This window comes from Carassius carassius, chromosome 30 (genome assembly GCF_963082965.1).
Source record: "Carassius carassius chromosome 30, fCarCar2.1, whole genome shotgun sequence".
Taxonomy (NCBI): Eukaryota; Metazoa; Chordata; class Actinopteri; order Cypriniformes; family Cyprinidae; genus Carassius; species Carassius carassius.
This window is the reverse complement of record NC_081784.1, coordinates 27,574,264-27,596,953: the sequence shown is the minus strand read 5'-3', so window position 1 is coordinate 27,596,953 and position 22,690 is coordinate 27,574,264. Positions and strand designations below refer to the sequence as shown.

At 39.9% G+C, this 22,690-nt stretch overlaps 1 protein-coding gene across 1 annotated transcript in view; it reads left to right on the top strand.

Annotated features, from left to right (window-relative positions):
• Window positions 1-22,690, top strand: part of wdr11 (WD repeat domain 11) — a 226,446-nt gene that overhangs the window by 4,237 nt on the left and 199,519 nt on the right. The window contains exons 2-5 of the mRNA XM_059518127.1: window positions 4,054-4,165; window positions 9,877-10,030; window positions 11,000-11,173; window positions 11,603-11,795. Coding sequence (XP_059374110.1) covers window positions 4,054-4,165; window positions 9,877-10,030; window positions 11,000-11,173; window positions 11,603-11,795 — 633 coding nt within the window. The remainder of the gene's footprint in view (window positions 1-4,053; window positions 4,166-9,876; window positions 10,031-10,999; window positions 11,174-11,602; window positions 11,796-22,690) is intronic.

The following is a 22,690-nucleotide window of genomic DNA, read 5'->3' as shown; positions in this document are numbered from 1 at the left end:
AACTCTGTCTCTCTCCTCTGTCCATTTACCCTTCCCCTGAACTCTGCCTGACCCGTCTCTTGCCTAGGCGGCTCATAATTATACGGCAATGGCCCATCGTAAGAATTGACACTAACCCCAACTGCAACCTCTTCACTGTCTGACTCCATTATGAAGAGATGAGATTTACCGGCCAGAGCGTTTTTGACAGCGGAAGTAATTTTACTCACAATTTCTTTTAAATAACTTTTTTATTGCACATTTATGATTAATTTCTTAATGCAAATCGAGTTCGCACACTATTTATCTACACGTTCATTCACAGGGATCTTCAACTTGAAAGATGGGCTTTAAATAAATATTTTGTCATAGGCTAGTTATTGATTATTAATCACCATAAATTAAAAGGTTGTTTACCCTGTGGACTCAAAATATTGCTTGTGAATAAATAAGTTATGTTTACCGTATTTTCTGAACTATAAGTCACACTTTATTTCATAGTTTGGCTGGTCCTGCGACTTATAGTCAGGTGCGACTTATTTATCAAAATTAATTTGACATGAACCAAGACAAATGAACTAAGAGAAAACATTACGGTCATTAGCCGCGAGAGTGCGCTCTATGCTGCTCAGTGCTCCTGTAGCCTACACTAAGCAGTAGGGCTGCACGATGTGTCGTTTAAGCATCGATATCGCCCTGGCCGCAGGCTCTTCAAATAATACGAGTGCTGTCTTGCTCTCTCTCCCTCGCGCATATTAATCAATTGACACGATGGTGTCGATGTTTAAATCATTTAAAATGAGAATGTAAGTGTAGGGCTGTCGCGATAACCGCAATATTGTAATACCGCGCTATTGACAAGCAATATGCAGAGGAAAGATAGCAACCGCAGAAACCGCGGCAACCGCAGTGTTGTTGTTTTTTTTTTTTTTTATGAGGCTGTGGCCTTCTTGTTTTTTCAATTTGTCACTGTGCATTCAATGTTAAATAAATGAATGATACAATATGGTTATGACTGTAATTTTCTCGCGAGCCGTTCTAGCTTTATGGTGCTTTGTTTGTTTTGAATAGGCCGACTGAAACGATGGGAGGTGCTCGATCTCGTCCCAAAACCTAATGTCACGTCGCCAGTTTGGGAACATTTCGGCTTTCAACCAAAGGGCGAGCCAGCGAATATAGATGAGCCGATATGCAAAATTTGCTGCAAAAAGGTTCCTGTGATGCAGCAATACATCTAATTTGAGGTCATCGGGACATTCTAAAACGTTTAACGTGAAAAACGCTTAACGTGGTTTAATGTACTAATACAGTGATATTAACAGACGAAACTCACTAAACATCATATTAATAAAGTTTATTATCTACAAAAAATCAGATGATCCATGAATATGAATTCAACGCATTTAATAACACGTTAAGCCTTTTCCTCCCATAGAAAACCATCATAAGGCTTAACGTGTTATTAAACGACTTGCATTCATATTCAGGGCTCATCTGTTTTTTTTTTTTTTTTTTGTACATAGTATACTTTATTAGTATAATGTTTAGTGAGTTTGGTTTTTAAAAATCTCTGTCTTAGTACATTAAGCCACATTAAGCGTTTTTTATAACGGATTTCTATGGGAGGAAAAGGCTTGTTATTAAAGAGTTGCATTCATATTCAGGGCTCATCTGATTTTTTTTTATAGATAGTATACTTTATTGGTATGATTAGTCTTAGTACATTAAGCCATGCTAAGCGTTTTTCATGGTAAGCGTTTTAGAGTGTCCTCTGTCATCCAGCGCAGCTGCTCCCTCAAGCATCAGGTAGCGGAGCAACATCAAAAAGAACAGCTGAGACCGACCGACAGTTAGGAGTAGCTGAAGCCTTTGCGAAATCTGTAAAATACAGCCGTGAAAGTAACAGGCATACCTGCTGAAGTCACGGATAACCTCCGCGTCAGTGCCCAGAGAGGGTGAGCAGGTAACGAGCTCACACGCTTTCTGCATGAGGAGTGCATCGACTCCAACGCGAATCCACTGTCCTGGTGGGCCAGTGGTGGCACGATAATCAGTCTAGATTTCCGCTGCTGTCCAAATACATGTGTGCGCAAATACATGTGTAATACATGTTAGAACTCTTTGAATTCTTTAAAAAATAAAATAAAATATTGGAAAACGCATGTTCTTGTTGCTGTTTGGCATTTAACAATAAACAAAAATGTTTTAAAACATGTCTCTCTGTCAGTAAATATGCTACATAACTCAACGATAGAGCTTTGTATGCAGCAAAATCAGGATAAATTAGGTATGTAAAAAAAAAAAAAAAAAAAAAAAAATGGCGGTAATACTGCATATCGCGCTATTGAGCCACCCATAATAACCGCTGGGGATTTATTAACCGCGACAGCCCTATGTAAGTGTGCTCACCCCATTTTTGTTTGTAAGAAAAAATTTGATTAGATTTCATATCGCAATATATATCGCAGAAAAATAAAATATCGCAATGTAATTTTTTCCCAATATCGTGCAGCCCTACTAAGCAGCATATAGCGCCCTCTCGCGGCTGTAGACGGTAAAGTTTTCTCTTGGTTCTTGGGTCTAAATAAATTCGACTTATAGTCCAGTGCGACTTATATATGTTTTTTTTCCCTCATCATGATGTATTTTTGCACTGATGCGACTTATACTCAGGTGCGACTTATAGTCCGAAAAATACGGTACATTCATCCTGAATGTCTAATATATAGGCAGGTCTATATATAATTTGGACACTGGCACAATTTTCATAATTTTGGGTCTGTATACCATCAGAATAGAATTAAAATGAAACAATCAAAATGAAATTTAAGTGCAGACTTTCAGCTTTAATTGGGGTTAAACAAAAATATAATGTGAAACGTATTGGAATTGCAACCCTTTTTATACATAGCCCCCCTATTGTCAGGGTCTAAATGTAAATGGACAAATTAATATAATCATAAATAAAATCTTTTGCAGGCAATGAAGTCTGGAACCCATGGACATCAGTAAAGACTGGATTTCCTCCTTTGTTATGCTGCTTCTTCAGCTGTTGTTTGTTAGTGGGTCTTTCTGCGTGTAGTTTTGTCTTCGGCAAGTAATATACATTTGAAATCAGGCGATTGACTCAGCCATTGCTGAACATTTCAATTTTATTCCTTTCAATTCCTAGGTTGCTTTTGCAGTATGTTTTGGGTCATTGTCCATCTATACTGTGAAGCGCCCATACAATCAACCTCACCATTGTGTTCTTTTTTTGTTGATTTTTTTGCCAGCCCTAATGTTCATTCACTCTTTATGAATTGTTTTGTTTTTGAAGCCTAATGATGACCTGTTTCACTTGCATGGAGACCTCATTTGACCGCGTGATGTGGGTTCACAGTAACAGCTTCTAAATGCAAATGCCACACTTAGAATCAACTCCACACCTTTTACCTGCTTAATTGATGAGGAATAGCCCACACCTGTCTATATAACAGCTTTTGAGTCAACTGTCCAATTATTTTTATGAAAGAGCTGTAGTAACCCTTCCTCCAAATTTGGATGTGAAAACCCTCAAATTAAAGCTGAGAGTGTGCATTTTAATGTTTTACTAAACACCTAAAATAAAAAAAAATTGTGCTTCTATCCAAATATATATGGACCTAACGATACATGTGTAAAGCTTTCCCTTCTCTGTTAATGGCAAATTAATATCATGTCTTTTGTTTGTTTTTTTTACCATGAGGATTTGCTCATTGAATTTTGTTGTACAAACATTGAACAATGACTATACATTATTAAATTAAATTCATTTCAATTCAATACAGATATTGTATGATATAGAAAAAAATATTAATATAATATTTTTGGCCATACTGCCCAGCCCTACCTTTAAGTTATTTGTGTTGTGGTTTTTAAGCACTCCAACCTAATTCATAACTGTAATGTGGAGAACAAAACAAAAAACAAAACAAGTAAATAGGGCTTTATTTATTTATTTATACATGATTGTAATTTCTTAGCTTTGGCATTTTTAGATTCTCTCTGATACTGTTTTTTTCTTCCTTATACGTTTCCTCTCTCTCTGCTTAGGGGATGGCAGGGACTGATTGCTCAAGGCTGTCACTCAAGTATCCTCATCATTGATCCAAAAACAGCTCAGGCCATTCAGGTCCTGGAGAGACACAAAGCAAGTGTCGTCAAGGTGGGTTTTTAAATGTTTGTTCAAACATGGTCACGCAGCATTGTTCAGATGACCAAAACAGAAAGTAGAATAGTATACATATGCTTTTCTTGATTAATTTGCTTTAATACCAAAAGAACATTTACCATCACAGAAGTTGATGTTATAATATCAAATATCATGGCAAACAGAGCTCACCATTTATTGTGGATTCTTGTAAAGCATTATAAGTGCCATCAAGTTGGTTTTAGGGCTTTCAACTGACGATTATTTTGGTTAATGAGTAATCGGTCAATTATTCTGACGGTTAATCGAATACACTTATAAGTGAAAAAAAGTGAAAAAAAGATTTTAAAATTACTTACTACCCCCAAAAAGAAGTGTGAATTGATTCCCATCAGTTGAGGCTTTTCTTTATTGGAAATCCTAAAATGGAGTCAAAAGATTAGCACAAAATTTTATGAAAAGGCATAATTAATAAATATTTATAAACAAATGAGAGGCCGCATTATGCCATTTAACACAAAGGCAGCGTAGTTCATGTATATATCATGTATGATAAAAGCCATTATAGGCAAATGTTGTGAATGGCCAGTATAGGCTAAGTTAAATAATAATATTCATATTTATATGATGGTCACACTAGGCGATATTGTGCAAAGGCAACTAAAGGCTGTAATGTGAAGCCGTGAAAGGCCATGTAAAGTAAAGGCCCCGATAGTCTTGGGCTCGACTCCCACAAATGCTTGAAAACTCCATATAACCATTGGAATCCATCGAGTGAACCCCCAAAAGAAAATAAACCGGATCACATGACACGTTAAAGAATTACTATGAAAGCATGGGACACAGATTGAAGACTGATAAATAAACCTTGTGGAACAATACCCTTGCAGAAGGCTAAGAATAATTTTATTTTACAGCGCCACCTTATAAGCTAATAGAATTTTAGCTCTTGAGCCCTTAAAAGCATTGTTTAATTAAAACCCTTGTAATAGGATAAGATATGTCGTTTTGTGAAGTGAAGTGACATGTGGTCAAGTATGGTAACCTATACTCTGAATTAGAGCTCTGCGTTTATCCCATGCACACACACACACCAGTGAACACACACACACACACACCAATGAACACACATACCAGTGAACACACACACCGTGAACACACACACCGTGACATTCGGCATCTGTCCACGGCGCCCAGCTATGTCCCCAAAGTGCCTTCCACTCCGTTCAGAGCACAAGTCATTTCACTGTCAGCTCTTCCAAAATCTGAGATCGAGGACGATGCAAACTTCCTCTGCCCGGTCAGGGTGCTGAGGATATATGTTGAACGGTCTGCTTTTTACAGACAGTCAGAGCATAGTTGATGCTATTGCTCTGGCTTATGAGTATAGGGGCCTTTGCTGCCCGCTGGGCATCAGAGCTCATTCCACAAGAGGCAGGGCCTCCTCGTGGGCATGGTCTAGTGGTGTTTCACTCTAGGACATTTGTATGGCGGCAGGTTGGGCCTCCCCGTCTACATTCATTAGGTTATAATACCTGGAAGTTCCTGCCTTGCAGGCTAAGCTGTTGTCAGTCTAGGTTTATATCCACTGATTTGTCGGACTCGGAGTCATGCAAACAGTGTTTCAGGAGCTAAGTCTTAACAGATCTGACCATCATATTGTAATAAGCAGATTTGTCCTTAGATGGTCATATTATATTCTCGGACCCATGTTGTTGGCCTGGATTTACCCACTATTTTGTATACCTCGGACACATGTCCTTGGGAATATATGTGTGGATGTTACTATGCATGCACGGCATTTTGCATTGGGTTCCCGTAGTGTAAGCTAGTTTACGCAACATGAGAGAACACTCGTAAGAGAACGCTCTCGGTTACTAATGTAACCTCGGTTCTCTCTAGATGAGGGAACAAGTGTTGAGTAACCCTGCCGTGCTTGTGCTACTTTCTGTTTTTCATTTCATCAATGAAAAACCGAAGAGTAACTTATCTGGACTCAGCTTATATAGACTTAATATAAGCCCGCACCCTCATTGGTGCCTACGTCACGAGCAGTCCTTCGATAGGTTACAGCAGTTGCTGCAGAGCGACCAATAGGCGCGCGAGCTGTCTCGTCTAGGTCTGCTTGGGCAGCAATGCGCTATAAATTAATGCAACCGAGAGCATTAATATTAATGTTGAAAAGTTCAAGTTTTTTTTTTTTTTGATAAATTGAAAGAACAGCATTGTTTGTAACATTTATCATATGAATCACGTCAACCATTAACCAAATACGAACTACAAATAATTTGTCAATTGTCTGTAAATTTTCCTTTATGATCTCTTTTCAGAAGTCAGGAGAATGATGTAATGCTTGGTATGGTAATGTGACATGGTATAAAAAGAATATCAACAGCAAGAGCTCTGGATTGTTCTCCTCATGAATATTTTCTTCTTTTGTATTCCACTATAACTATATGAAATGCAGACAACATATATCCCATTAATTTTATTAAATGTGCACTAAAAATCTCTTGTTTTCTTCCCAAATCCCTCACATCTCTTCCCAGTTTTGTTTTCAATTTTACACAGATGCTTTGAAATATAATTATCTGCTCTTTTCACTTCTTATCACTATTAACTGTGTTAACTGAAGTGCTTCTGAAGTAAATTGTCAAATTGACAAAAATCAGGGAGTGATATATTGTGGTTCATGTACATTTAGGGGGCAGTGCTTAGAAATGCAGACAAAACACCTGGGTGATGACTAGGGTTGGGTATTGTTTGAATTTTAATGATTCCGATTCCAATTCCAATTCTGCTTATCAATTCCTAGTTTCGATTCCAATAAGATAAAAAATCCAATATAAAAAAGTTGTCAAACATTTTAGATGTCAAACATGTATTCAAACATGTATTGCAAGAGAAATTTTGCTTGTGCATAAAATAAATACCATAGCAAAAACAGCTAGATTAATATAAATTTCAAATATTAAAGTGTTAAAGACAAGTAAACAGTCAGTAATAAGATAGGAACAAACAAATCAATTAGCAATATCATAAATAAATACAACTAAACAAAAATTGGTCGACAAATATGAAAAGACAGTTTCGACTCGGAACAACCTTTTCTACAGTTGAAGTACACGGAAAGGTCCGTGAATGGACACAAACCGGGAACCAGCAGCGCGACCGCCGACCGCTGCTCTCTGTGCACGCGATTGCGCTTCATGTGCGCTGCAAACAAACAGGCCGCAAATTCTTTCCAGTCCTGCACTTAATCATTTTTAATCAAATTGAAATGTGAACGCAGGAATCGTTAAGCAGAAGAAAGGGTTCTTGGACATTTGCAGCCGGTTCTAAAAGGGAACCGGTTTTCAATACCCAACCCTAGTGATGACCTTAAACAAAGCATGTATATGAAGTATTCAGATATAGCTACCTGCCCCATTTCACCAGTCCTAATCCAATCAGCATAACTACACAAAGACTGGGGCAGAGGCACCAAGAGCCATTAAAAACAAAAAGTAATAGTCTCAGTAATCTGGTTCATTTGAGTAACAATAAGAGAACAGGAAATGACAGGAACCTCTTGCTACTAACTTTGCTTAAAGGTCCCATGACATGGATTATTTCCTTTTTTTTAAATGCTTTTTTAATGTTTCCTTAGGTGTACTTATATTGTTAGTATGATTTTACATTTAAAATTTAGAAATAAAAAGCACTTTTATATCCTGATATTAGCCCTCTGGCTTGAATGCTCTGTTTGAAGGGGCGTGTCTGCTGTGAGACTCCGAGTAAACGACAACTGTTGTGATTGGCTGACATCTTTGCATATGAAATGCGTATTACATGTGGAACCCCTCTCAAATATATATATATATATATATATATATATATATATATATATATATATATATGTATATATATATATATATATATTTTACTATTACAGCTGTTGAGATTAACAAATCGTGGAAGTGTTGATTATATAATAATTTTTTCGATCTTTTCCCATCACATGAAAGGCTGCAGTGATGAGCATTGAGTAAACAGAGTCTGTTTATCGCGTGAATGCAGTGATCTCGTCATTATTGCAACACGTTTTCTCTCACAATGAACAATGTTCTTTAATGAACACTGTTACTCACTGTTTGTGGTGGTGCTGTCGAATCCATATCATAAAAGTCTGTTTGTAACGCTGTGCTGACATTGCGACTGAATTATATGTAAATATTTGGGCGGGCAAAGCAGAGAAAGGGGAGCTAACATTTCTCTTTATAACGTCACAAGGAGGAGATTCAAGATCAGCCCGGTTGAGTTTCCATTTTCTCAAAGGCAGAGAAAGATAGCAAAATTTTGATTTACACCGATTAAAATTTCTAGAAACTTGGGGACCATATACAGGCTAGTGGAACTCATATTAATGTTAAAAAACCTCAGAAAGTGAAAATTTCATGTCATGGGACCTTTAAGAGAATCATTTGTCTTATGTAATCCTATTTACCTAAACTGCTAAATACAGTGTACTTCACCTTAGTTTTTTATGTGATGCTATGCTAAAATCAGCATATTTTAAACAGATTCTTAAATTTGTAATCACACAATGCCTATATACTTTTAAATTTACTTTTAATAATCGAAGGTTGAAGGGTGAGTAGGATGTGACATAGTTGTACTCAGTTTTATAAAATACTTATGGCATTCATAGAGGAAATCTTTCACTGATTGTTTACAGTTTAATGGAATATGCTACCATAATTCAAGCAAAGCATCATGAGCTGTAGGAAAAAGGTGAAGTGACATGGTGACCCATACTCAGAAAAATGTGCTCTGCATTCAACCCATCCAAAGTGCACACACACAGAGTAGTGAACACACACACACACACACTGTGAACACACACCCGGAGCAGTGGGCAGCCATTTTTGCTGCGGCACCCGGGAAGCAGTTGGGGGTTTGATGCCTTGCTCAAGGGCACCTCAGTCGTGGTATTGCCAGCCCGAGATTCGAACCCACAACCCTAGGGTTAGGAGTCAAACTCTCTAAACACTAGGCCACGACTTCCCCTAAATATGTTGTAAACAAGCCTGCATTTACCAGCAATATTGAGCCCTGCTCTCTGTTTTCTATCCCTGCAGTGCACTTTAATCCTTTATACCATGTGAAGCAGGCATGTCAAAAACATGCAAAATTACAGGTGTATAGTGGAAATCTGTAACACATGAAGAAACACAATTTACACTGATGTTCTGGTCTTAAGCACCCACATTTTATCTATTTTCACAAGCAATCAAAAATGAAAATGTTCATTTTTACTATCTGTTGATAAAATCTGAGCATAATTTTACTTGATTAATGGTTTATTGGTTGTACTTGATTACTGTTGGTGCTTAACTAGTGCTTAAACTCTGGGTTAGGGAATTATTAATATCAGTAACCCAGTGTATTAAAACGTCACAGCATAACCTGTCCTGTATTATTTATGCTACTGACATGAATTATACCTCTTATCATGTGGCTTTTTAAGGAGTTATGTTTGATTACTTTTCTAAACAATAATTGAAAATTATGAGGCCATGAATACTTAACGATATCTTAGGTGTGGTTTCTTTTTACTGGACTAACTGCTTAGCAACACGCTTACAATCGCTCAGTACACTTCAGCAACTGCATCAGAATATACAAGTGGAATATTTGTTTTGAATACTACTTTTTTTTGTTGTGTACTATTTTTACTTTATTAGGTAAAATGGTCCAGAGAAAACTATCACCACAGTCTCAGCTCACCCTACTCTCTTCGCCTGGCATCTGCAGATGCAGCAGGGAAGATTATTGTGTGGGATGTTGTGAGTGGTATGGCACACTGTGAGATCCAGGAACACACCAAACCTATTCAGGGTAAGAACCCCATGTACTAAGCTTTTGTTAAAATAAACTCTGTGCTGGATTACCAAGAAATTAAAAAAAAAAAATGATACATGGAATATTATATATGATTTTATTTGATTGGTTAATATTTATGTAGACCACAATACAAAATTAGTTAATATTTATCATGAACTTTAGAAATGAGTTCTGTGGACAAATACAAATTATGTCCACACATGGACTTTTTACCTAACTTTATATATCAAACAGTATATAGTATATATGCATCTTTTTAACTATGAGCGGCAGTTATGAATTTATGGTGGAAGACAAGGCAGAAATTGTTTTTTTCCCCTTATTTTATTTACATTCTGTTGATATATCACTCTAAGTTTTGCAATACAATAATAGTAGACCAGCACAGTACTTGCAGCACTTGGCCTGTAGCCTTTTGCCCAAGACTGAATCACTGCCGTGCTGATGTAGGTCTTTATCACACTCCTGCCTATTTCATATTGCTGATATTACAGAGCTCAGATATATTATGGTTTTGTTTTGTGTAACTTTTTTGCATAAAAGAAATGAAAAAGGAAAGGAAAAATTTTGCATTGTGATGTTATTTTGAATAATTAAGTGTTAATCAAGCACATCTTCAACACATTCTCATTACCATCAATTTAGATGTTTGGCATTGATACGTTATGTTAATTCATTAGGAATTAAGCATCTCAGCCTAAATTCCCATTACTCGAATGCTTTTTTATTTTTAATTATTCACATTTTCATGGTAATTTTTATTAAATAGTCATTAGTGGGAAATACAGTAATTGTTTACGTCATTACATCAATAATTACTGTTAAAATATTTTTTTATAGAAATTAGTAATATGCTAAAGGCAGCGCAGCATAAACTACCTTAGTGTATAAATACTTAACCGTTAAAATATTACAACATTTTCATTGATATTGATATTCATATATACTAATATCTTCCACCAGATATGGACTGGCTGTGGGCTCAGGATGCCTCTCGTGATCTTCTTCTGGCTGTCCACCCTCCCAACTATATTGTTCTGTGGAACGGAGACACTGGCACCAAGCTGTGGAAGAAGAGCTATGCTGAGAACATCCTGTCTTTTTCCTTTGACCCCTTTGAGCCCTCCAATCTGGCATGTGTGTATTCTATCATATTATATTCATAAAAGTAATTAGGGATGCACAGATACAGTTTTGAAGTGAAATTTAAATTGCCAACAGATCTGGATCTTGAGTTTGGTCTTTCTCTTTAAGTAGTTTAGAGCAATTAACACAGCTGGGATAAATTGTTTGATAATTAATAAATAAATTGAACAAAAACAATGTATTACTTTTTAACATTATATGATGTTCCACTATGTCTAACTGTATTATACAAAACCTTTCAACTTTGCCGATGTACTGGTTGCTGTATCTTTGCTCAGTACAAAATGGTATTGTGTATCACTAATACAAGTCATTATTAAATGGTGCATGATGTATGGTGTAATATAGTTTAATGAAGTAAATACCAATTTGCTAAACTGTTTTTCTAATTTTTGCTGTTTATTCTTTTCTGTGTCATAGTGCTGACCAGTGAGGGAATAGTGTTCATCACAGATTTCTCACACTCTAAACCACCGGGTAGTGGAGGTAAAAAGGTTTATATCGCCAGTCCTCATTCCAGCCCTGCCCATAGCAAACCTGCTGCAGCTCAACCCACCGGTGCCAAAAAAGCCCTCAATAAGGTCAAAGTGCTCATCACCAATGAGAAACCTACGTAAGTTTACCACACGCCAGAAGCACCATAGGACTTAGGTATTTTAAGCAGTACATGCTGAATGTTTTAATGTGAATTTGAAATAATTTGCAAGGTGTTTCCAGTATTTAATGCAGATTTGAGGAGTAATTTTTCAGTTCTAAAAAACTTAATCTATTAAAAAATGTAAAAGGTCCTGGACAATTCTGTTCTCCTGAGGGGTAAAAAAAATGTTTTATTTTCCTTTAACCAAGATTGGACAGTTTACCACTGAAGGGTTTACCACTTTAGTAGCAGTTCTGTTCTGTCTTGAATTACACTGCTTGATTTCATGTTGACACTACAGCAGTTACAGTAAGTAGTCATTCAAAAGGCCCTTTTTACCGCCGCGGGTACCGCCGCCGCGGCATGTGTAAAGTGCATTTGCAGCTTTGGACCGCTGAGTAGCTTTAATCACAAGTTATCAAACAAGCGCATCACAGCACATTTTGGCAAATAGACGTCAGTATTGCCTTGCTGATGTGTTACATTTGACTGTTTCAGTCACGGAAAATGAAAGAAAAACACTATAGTTTAAATATTGAATATATTTAATATTCACAGATGAAAGTTTGGTATTTATGAAGTTATGTGCATTTCTTAGAACGAATTCGAGCAGGATAAATGTCAAGCATGTGCCTGAGTCTGTGCTTATATTTTATTAGCTACATGGATTTAAACCATATTTTAGATTTGACACATTTAAAAGGTGTGCAGTATTATTTATATTATATTAATTATGCGTTATATTATTCAAAATAAATTGTGGTTTACTTTGCATCGGAGCATTAAAAGTGGTAGTCTATTTTAGGGGGGTAGGCTACATGGATTAATATGCAAAATGTCAATATTTTCATATATTATGCCTATATTTTAATTTATATTTTAAATATAAATATATTTTTTCCTTTAATAAAACAACATGCATTTTTGTTATTCGTTACCTGTCCTTTATTTTGACATAACTTATTGGGAAAAAGACATTTGTCAGTAAACTGATTAAGAAATTGTTGCATGTTTAAACTTGAAGCACTGTATAATTTCGTTCCCATTATTTAGGCCTAATTTGCCTAAAACAAGAAACAAATAAAATTAAACCTGCACGATTAAATCTTTGAAACTCTAAAGAAGGGACAGATTAATAAAACATCCTCACGATTAAACTCAAGTTCTCTCATTATAATCAACAAAATTCACACGATGTCAAAAAGAGCTTTAGTAATTGACAACTTAAGTGATTTTAAAGGGAGCCTTCTTTACTTGCTTTTAAAGTAGGGCAATAGCATATGGCCTAAACAAAAAAAAAAATAGATTTTTAGAAAAAAAAATCTGATTTATGATTTAAACCAATTTTTAAATCAATATTCAAATGACAAAGAAATTTTACAAAAAAAGTTTTAATATAGTTCTTTGGTAAACAATGAGTCCGCACACCAGAAAATGCTCCTTAGCAATTTTAATGATTGCTCACCACGTGTAACGTTTCGGGCCCAAGCCCTTCATCAGACATGAAAACAAGTGGGGAGACACACCTCCATATATACAGCCATGCATGATCACATGATCACATACATCCATGATTAATCACATGACCAATCAAGTTAAATTGCAATTACATCAGGAAAACAGATAAAAAAAAATATATATACCGACATTTGTAATACAAAAATATATTAAGTGGCTAAAAGAAGGCCTGCAGTGTTTAAAGCATAGCCTAGAAAGTTTTTTAAAAATGTCTCTACCACTGTAGGCAGTCGTGATAGGTATAGTTCTTTATCATTCATTTAGCAGTCAAATTTATAACTGCAACAAGATGATTAAAAAAAACAGTAAAGTTATTACCTCAATGCTGGAAAGACCTTTATTTTTATTTATTTATTTATGTATTTATTTATTTATTTAATACTAGCCCATCATGCATCTAACCATCCACTCAGCTTTAAGAGCTGTTAAGATTAAAACTGGCAGCTCAGCAGTGAGTCAGTGTCATGGACGGAGGACCTGTTAATATATTTTCTAGTTTATATTTCCATCTCGTTATGCCGCTGGTTTAGTTTTTTTTTCTCTTATAGAACTTATTTGTAAATAGAGCAGTCACTGTCTGTGTCTACACCAGACACGAGAGTTGTCATCTGTGCCCCACAGCGAAAAGTGTGTCAAAACTTGATGACATCACACTATAGTGTCAAATCATCTGAACGCAGTGTCAGAACATTTCATCATAAACAGAAAAAGCTTCAGTTCACTGATGGGGATCGTGTCCAGTGTATCCATCACTGGGTTCTGTTGTCTTTTGTTGGATTGCTCCACATGTGTCACACGTGGAGGCAGACCATTTTTTAGTCTATAACCAAAACAACAGTCCTATATAAACCAGTTCAGCAAGTGAAAGCCTCATAAGACACTGTCCATGTGAAAGAGCAATTCACACCTTTATCTCGACCCCCACAAGCCATACATAAATACCCAAAACCCAACCCCCTCCAGCTGAACTGAATTCAGTCTGTTTTTTTGGCTGTGAAGAACGGTGTGTTACTGGGCTGAAACATGCCTGCACTCAGCAGCACTACTCTTTGTATTCATTATTTTCTCAAGACAATAATGCTAATAACAATTCATCAATTAATAATTAATCATTATTTTACGAAAATCATTGTTATTTGTGATCGTGGGTATTTGCGGAAGGTTTTAAGACCTTTGACTAGTCTACGGCTATTCTTAAACTTGGAGCTCATTATATTGAAGTACAAATCCAAACACCAGAAACGTTATGCATTTTATGAATAATGAAATGTTATGAAAATTATGCAGTATTTATTCACATGCTGTATGGTTGAAATAATATTTTAGTTCACAACTTTAAGTTCTGTTGTTTAAAAAAATGCTTTATTGGCTAACGTTCATAAACCTTCAGTTGTTATGCTCTAAAATCCATGCCATTAGTAATTTCACAGTATTTTCATCTCCTAAATCACTAATCTTTAAAGTCACAATTCTATAATGGTCAAAATTACTCAGGCCAATGGTATTTTTAATGACATTATTTTATTCTTTTTTATTTAATTTTTTTGAATAATTTTAGCCTACATAAATAGGTAAAGCAAAACAAATATTCGGATCGTCCCTTATTTTTTCCCTTATTTTCTTAAAGAATAAACACGTCTTTTCTACAAGAATAAACTTGATAACATATTAATTAATAAAAATAATTTAAGCAATTAAAATCTTTTTTTTTTTTTTTACTTGAATTTAAATGCTATTAAACTAACTTTAAATTCTCAAGGAGTTTATAAGTAAAAAATGGTAAAATGTCACAGTGCATGTTAAATAGTCTAAATCAACTTGTGTTAACAATATAATTAGAACTAACAATATAATTAAATTTTTTTAAATGAACAATTTCTGTATAAAATGGGACAGCAACCTTTATATCAAACATTTTTAAATCGTCCACAGCTGAGCATCGCGGGAGGTGGATCTGCGCAAGAGCGCGTGAAGTGAATGTGATGAACGAAGTCATTTTCAGATGCAATGAAAAAAAAAAAAAAATAATCCCTGGATAGCCTATATTAGTCCCAGGCTCTGTTCTGAAGCATAAAATAATTATAATTACTGTTAACCCAGAGTAACAAATTTTAACGGATTAATCGCCTATTTTCATTTGCTGGATGTTTTCTTTATTTTTTAAAAACGCAAAAAAATCTATTAAGTTTGTCAGAGGAAAAAATATATGAGTCGTGTATAGGTTTCATTTTAACGGATTAATCACCTATTTTCGTTTGCTGAATGTTTTTTTTTTTAAACACGCAAAAAAATAAATCCGAGTTTGTGAGGGGAAAAAATATAAGTCAGGTAAAAGTTTCATTATATTACATTTAGAAATAATAACGGCTGGCCTAATAATGTAATAATGTACCAACAGGAAATTTTTAGTTCCCTTCACTTCAACAACTCCTGTAAATTTAACAAATTTTTCAGAACAAAACAAGAATTAAAAATATATAATTCTAATGGATAAATATAATTACAGTATATAATAATATAGGCTTAGTAATAAAAAAACAAAAAATAATAATAATTTAAAGCTAAGCATAAGGTATGGTTGGGCTTTCTCATTCTGGAGAAATCCAAACGTTTCCATATTCGTGATGTTGCCCATTTGAAGCTTAACTATTATGCATGAGGTAAATAGGCTGTGTAGTTCACGCGTGTTTCAGTATAGATGGAAAAAAATCATAATTAACAATATCTCAAAGTGCTAACGCTGAATGTGAACGACTGCTGTTTCCAGTTAGGGATGGGACGGTATGAAAATTTAATATCACGATTATAGTGACTAAAATTATCACGATTATCAATATTATCACGGTTTTGTTGAAACGAGATGAAAGTGTTCAAAAATAGTTGATGCTCACACTGAAAACATTTCAGCAAGTTTTATATTTAATAATCAACAAACAACTAATAAAACAAGCAACTCTATGCACTTAATTTAAAGAGAGATTAAATTCTGTGGCATTTCCTTCCTTACAATGAAAAGTGTAGAAGCATAGAAAAGCATAGAAAAGTCACTGACTTTCGCCATTCCTTCTCGAAAAAAAACAAAAAAAACATTGTGCGCTGCACTTGCGTCAGACTGTTGCTGGCTGGACATGATTTAATAGTGAGTTATTAAAACAGCGATAATCAAACACGGTTTTAATGATAATTCATTTTTAAACGATATTACTAACCTTCAGCACATTTTATCACGGTTATCAATAAAACCGGTTATCGTCCCATCCCTATTTCCAGTGAATATGTGCACGAGGCAAGAGCAAGAATGTTATATCATAATGTTATTGTTGTTTTACTTCCTTCTTTTATATCATTTTACAATTACACTCATTTCGCAATCCGTCCCTTTGCGCCACCTGGCGGTAGTTTCGTGAATGATTTTAACATGCGACTGAATTACAGTTGTGCCGCGGCGGTACACGCAGCGGTAAAGCCTAATTAGGCAGTCCACCATCTGTAGCTATGGTTTTATATATATATATATATATATATATATATATATATATATATATATATACAGGTGCTGGTCATATAATTAGAATATCATCAAAAAGTTGATTTATTTCACTAATTCAATTCAAAAAGTGAAACTTGTATATTATATTCATTCATTACACACAGACTGATATATTTCAAATGTTTATTTCTTTTAATTTTGATGATTATAACTGAGTACTAAGGAAAATCCCAAATTCAGTATCTCAGAAAATAAATTGTGAAAAGGTTCAATATTGAAGACACCTGGTGCCACACTCTAATCAGCTAATTAATTCAAAACACCTGCAAAGGCCTTTACAAATGGTCTCTCAGTCTAGCTCTGTAGGCTACACAATCATGGGGAAGACTGCTGACTTGACAGTTGTCCAAAAGACGACCATTGACACCTTGCACAAGGAGGGCAAGACACAAAAGGACTTTGCAAAAGAGGCTGGCTGTTCACAGAGCTTTGTGTCCAAGCACATTAATAGAGAGGCAAAGGGAAGGAAAAGATGTGGTAGAAAAAAAGTTTACAAGCAATAGAGATAACTGCACCCTGGAGAGGATTGTGAAACAAAAGCCATTCACAAATGTGGGGGAGATTCACAAAGAGCGGACTGCAGCTGGAGTCAGTGCTTCAAGAACCACTACGCACAGACATATTCAGGACATGGTTTTCAGCTCTCACATTCCTTGTGCCACTCTTGAACAACAGACAGTGTCAGGAGCGTCTCGACTGGACTGCTGCTGAGTGGTCCAAAGTTATGTTCTCTGATGAAAGTAAATTTTGCATTTCCTTTGAAAATCGGGGCGCAGAGTCTGGAGAAAGAGCGAAGAGGCACACAATCCAAGTTGCTTGAGGTCCAGTGTAAAGTTTCCACAGTCAGTGATTGTTTGGAGTGCCATGTTATCTGCTGGTGTTGGTCCACTGTGTTTTCTGAGGTCCAAGGTCAACACAGCCATATACCAGGAAGTTTTAGAGCACTTCATGCTTCCTGCTGCTGACCAACTTTATGGAGATGCAGATTTCATTTTCCAACAGGACTTGACACCTGCACTCAGTGCCAAAGCTACCAGTACCTGGTTTAAGGACCATGGTATCCTTGTTCTTAATTGGCCAGCAAACTCGCCTGACCTTAACCCCATAGAAATTCTATGGGGTATTGTGAAGAGGAAGATGCGATATGCCAGACCCAACAATGCAGAAGAGCTGAAGGCTACTATCAGAGCAACCTGGGCTCTCATAAACCCTGAGCAGTGCTACAGACTGATCGACTCCATGCCACGCCGCATTGCTGCAGTAATTCAGGCAAAAGGAGCCCCAACTAAGTTTTGAGTGCTGTACATGTTCATACTTTTCATGTTCATACTTTTCAGTTGGCCAAAATCTCTAAAAATCCTTTTATTGTAATGGTCTTAAGTAATATTCAAATTTTCTGAGATACAGAATTTGGGATTCTCTTACGAGAGCTCTCTCGTACTGCATCTTAGCTAAGACGCTACGGGAAAAGTCTCTTTTCACGAAATACTGAAGCAAAAAATTATCCTTAATTTTGTATTTTTGTAAAGCGCATTTGCAGCACTACACAGCCATAGGCGAGACGGTTCGTTCGCTCATTGGCTTGTTCTGCGGCAACTGCACAGCCTATTGAGTGCAGGCTGATGCAACATCGCCCTTCTTGCCACTTCCCGCCGAAACGGGTGTGGCCCAACCTATAAAAGGAGCTCGAAAAGGCTGACTCACCTGATTTTTCATCTCTTCAGCGAAGCTCACGCATCGCTGGATCACAGAGGAAGCAAGCGCCGTCTGAGAAGCATATCAGCGGGACGAGCCATTCTGAAGCTGCTGGCCTCGCCGCCTTCCACTGCCGTTCCTGCTGCACTGTCCGGCGCCTATATCCTTTATATCCTTTGTATCCATATATATCCTGTGTGTGTTGGCCCTGCGACGCACACTCACAAAAGAGCTGCGTCTTTTTAAAGATGCCCTCGTGCGGCTCGTGCAGAGCCCCGCTCAGCGAAGGAGATCATCACGTCGTCTGCGTCTCCTGTCTGGGTCCATGCAGCGCTCGCGCTCGCTGATGGCGGCTGCTCTCATTGCGAGCTACTGCCTATGGTGACTCTGAGGACTCGCCTGGCATCTTTCTCGAAGCCTGCATCATCCGCTGCGCCGCAGCGCCGTAAGAAGCGCCACTCGCACCGCCTACTGGAACCGTCTCCAGCTCGGCCGAGCTCGCCGGTTCCCTCCGCTTCGCCGGCCTCCCCTGCATCGCTTCCCGATGTTCAGCGTCCGCTGTCTGCTGACGCGTCATCCGAGGAAGTGGATCTCAGGCCCGCGTCGGAGGAAGAGGACACGTGCTCTCTGCTTGCTTCGGGCAGTGAGGGTTGGGCGAGCTCCGTGGATCTCGCGCCCTCTGCTCAGAGGCCCAGCAGACGGGGGGATATCGATAAGGAGCTGATGCGAGTGCTCGCACTGGCCGCGGTGAGCCTCGGCCTCGAGTGGTCTGCACCAGCGCCCCCTTCACGTTCCCGGCTGGATGGTAGCTATCTCCCGGATGAGCGTTCTTCTTCAAGCTCAAAGCACGCCCCCTTTCTTCCTGAGCTTCACGAAAAAGTGGCGAAAGCTTGGAATGCTCCATTTTCGGCGAGAATCAGTTCATCTGTTTCGCCAGCATTCTCCGCACTGGACGGTGCTAAAAACAGAGGCTACCTGTCACTTCCGCCGGTGGAACAGGCTATAGCAGCGCACCTTTGCCCGCCCTCTGCTGGACGGCGGACTAAGGCGGCGTTGCCATCCAAAGCCTGCCGCATGACGTCATCGCTGCTCGCACTGATCTTCTCTGCTGCTGGGCAGGCTGCGTCTGCGCTACACACCATGGCCACGCTGCAGATTTTCCAGGGCGATCTCCTCCGCAAGCTGGATGAGATGGGACCTGAAGCGATCTGTCTCGCGGATCTGAGGAGTGCTTCGGATCTCTCCCTCCGCGCTACTAAGTCCGCTGCACAGGCCATGGGACGGGTTATGGCTTCCGCTACGGTGGCTGAGAGGCATTTGTGGCTGACTCTTTCTGACATCAAGGAATCTGAGCGCGCTGAGTTCCTCGACGCGCCGCTGACTCCTGCTGGCCTCTTCGGATCATCTGTCAACGAGTTTGTTGAGAGATTCGCCGAGGCCCAGAAAGCTTCGCAGGCGTTCAAGCACTTCTTGCCGAAGCGCTCCGGTTCTGCAGCTAGCCGCTCTAGGCCGCCCCCACAGAGCTCTCAGTCACGCCCACCGCCTCCAACTGCGTCATCGCGACAGCGTCAGCAACGCAGCTCGGGACCCTGTTCTCGCTCTTCAAGCCGTCGCCCCGCACCGCTCGTGGACGAAACCCGTGCACGCTCGTCCGGCCACAGGGCCGTTTTACTCGATCACCTCGAGAAGCTCGGCCTCAGTGTCAATTAGGCGAAGAGTTCGCTGAACCCCAATCAGACGATTCTGTTTCTGGGTATAGTTCTGAAATCGTGTTCCATCGCGGCGCAGCTGTCACAACAGCGCGTGATGGGCATTCAGCACGCAGCGAGTTCTTTCCGCTGCGGCGCGACCGTGTCGCTCAAACACTATCAAACTCCGCATGCGCCCCCTGCAGTTCTGGCTGAAGGCGCGGGTGCCGCGCAGAGCGTGGGCGTCTGGCCGGCTGCATCTCAAGGTCAATCAGAGCTGTGTCACAGCTCTGGCACCTTGGACAGCGAACGGCTGGTACCGATCAGGTGTAAGCCTGGGGACATCCCCGAATGTGAAGATGGTGTCGACGGACGCCTCCACTTCGGGATGGGGAGCGCTGCTCGAGGGCAGACCGTCCTTTGGCCTATGGTCAGAACGGGAAAAGCTCCATCATATCAACTGTCTGGAAATGCTGGCAGTGGAGAACGCGCTGATGCGCTTTTGTCCCTAAATCAAGGATCACCACGTCTTAGTCCATTCGGACAACATGTCTGTGGTGTCCTACATAAATCGCCAGGGCGGTCTCGGGTCCCGAAACCTGTACAGGCTAGCGGAACGCCTCCTGGTTTGGGCTCAGCGCAACGTGCGTTCGCTGAGGGCAGTGCATGTGCCTGGGCTACAGAATCTGGGTCCAGACAGGCTGTCCAGAGGCAATGTTCCTACGGGCGAATGGTCTCTACACCCGCAAACAGTCCGGCTGTTGTGGGAGAGATTTGGCAGGGCGGAGGTGGACCCCTTCGCGTCCCACGAAAACGCTCACTGCCCCGCGTTCTTTTCAAAGAACGAAAGCGCGCTGTCACGGGAATGGCCGTGCTGCCCGCTTTATGCTTTCCCTCCCGTCTCCCTCCTTCCGCAGGTGATAGAACGGGTGAGAGAAACGAGATGTTCAATACTGCTTGTAGCACCTCTTTGGAAGAACCAACCATGGTTCCCAGATTTGATGCAGTTAGCAAATGTCGTGCCGTGGCCGGTACCGTTGAGGAGGGACCTCCTCTCACAGGCCAGGGGCTCGATTTGGCACCCTCAACCGGAGTTGTGGTCCCTCCATGCGTGGGCGCTCAACGGTTACCCGCTGATCTCGCAGTGGGAGTGCTAAATACCATCACTCAGGCTAGAGCTCCGTCGACACGACGTCTGTATGCCTCGAAGTGGTCGGTGTTCTCCAGCTGGTGCACAGCTCGAGGATATTCACCCCTTAGTTGTGAGGTGACGGAGGTTCTCTCCTTCCTACAGGAGCTGTTGGATAAGGGCAGAGCCCCATCCACGCTCAAAGTTTATGTGGCGGCCATCGCAGCGTTTTCTGAAACAGCGCTCGGTCAGTCAATAGGAAGGAATGATTTGGTCATCCGGTTCCTCAGAGGAGCTAGGAGGCTGAATCCTCCCAGACCTCCGTCAGTCCCTATGTGGGACCTCACGGCGGTTTTGGAGGCCATGAAGGGTCCCCCTTTTGAGCCTATCCAATCAGTTAGCCTTCAGCATCTGTCGTTCAAGACAGTATTCTTGTTGGCTCTCGCTTCAGTGAAGCGTGTGGGTGATCTGCACGCGCTCTCGGTGAGCCAGTCGTGCTTGGAGTTTGGGCCTAATGACTCAAGGGTCATACTCAAACATAGGCACGGTTATGTGCCGAAATCCCTCAACACGCCGTTTCGGGCTCAGGTTATTGCCCTGTCTGCCCTGCCGGTGTCCGAAGAGGATAGAGACTCGAGTCTTCTTTGCCCTGTCAGGGTTTTAAGAGCTTATGTGTCTCGCTCTGCTCCCTTTCGGCAGACGGAGCAGCTGTTTGTCTCTTTCGGTGGACGTTCCAAGGGAATGGCTGTTTCGAGACAGACTCTATCCAGATGGATAGTTGACGCCATAGCGTTAGCTTACGCTTCCAGGGGCCTGCAATGCCCGTTGGGCGTAAGAGCACACTCCACAAGAGGCGTCGCCTCATCTTGGGCGTGGTCTACTGGGATCTCCTTGCAGGATATATGTATGGCGGCAGGTTGGGCCTCGCCGTCTACATTTATCAGGTTCTATAACCTGGAGGTTCCCGCCTTGCAAGCTAGGCTGCTGTCGGTATAGTCGAATCAGGGCCCTGAGGGGAATTCTGAGTTCATGAGCGCTATGCGCTGCCGACTGTTATATGGGCAGTATTGCGTAAGACCCGCATTGCCACATTGGTCAGGCCTTGCCTCGGCTGTGTGATGTCATATTGCCGCATCTACGGATGCTGCTAGATTTGGGACGGAGGGCTTTCCCCCTTTCTGTCCTGGACTCTCTGTGAGTCCCTCAGGTGACTGTGCACTGTAAATCCTGGGCGTTCAGGTTTATTGGTGTGTGATCCCTGCGCGGACGGCGTTTTACATTGGGTTCCCGT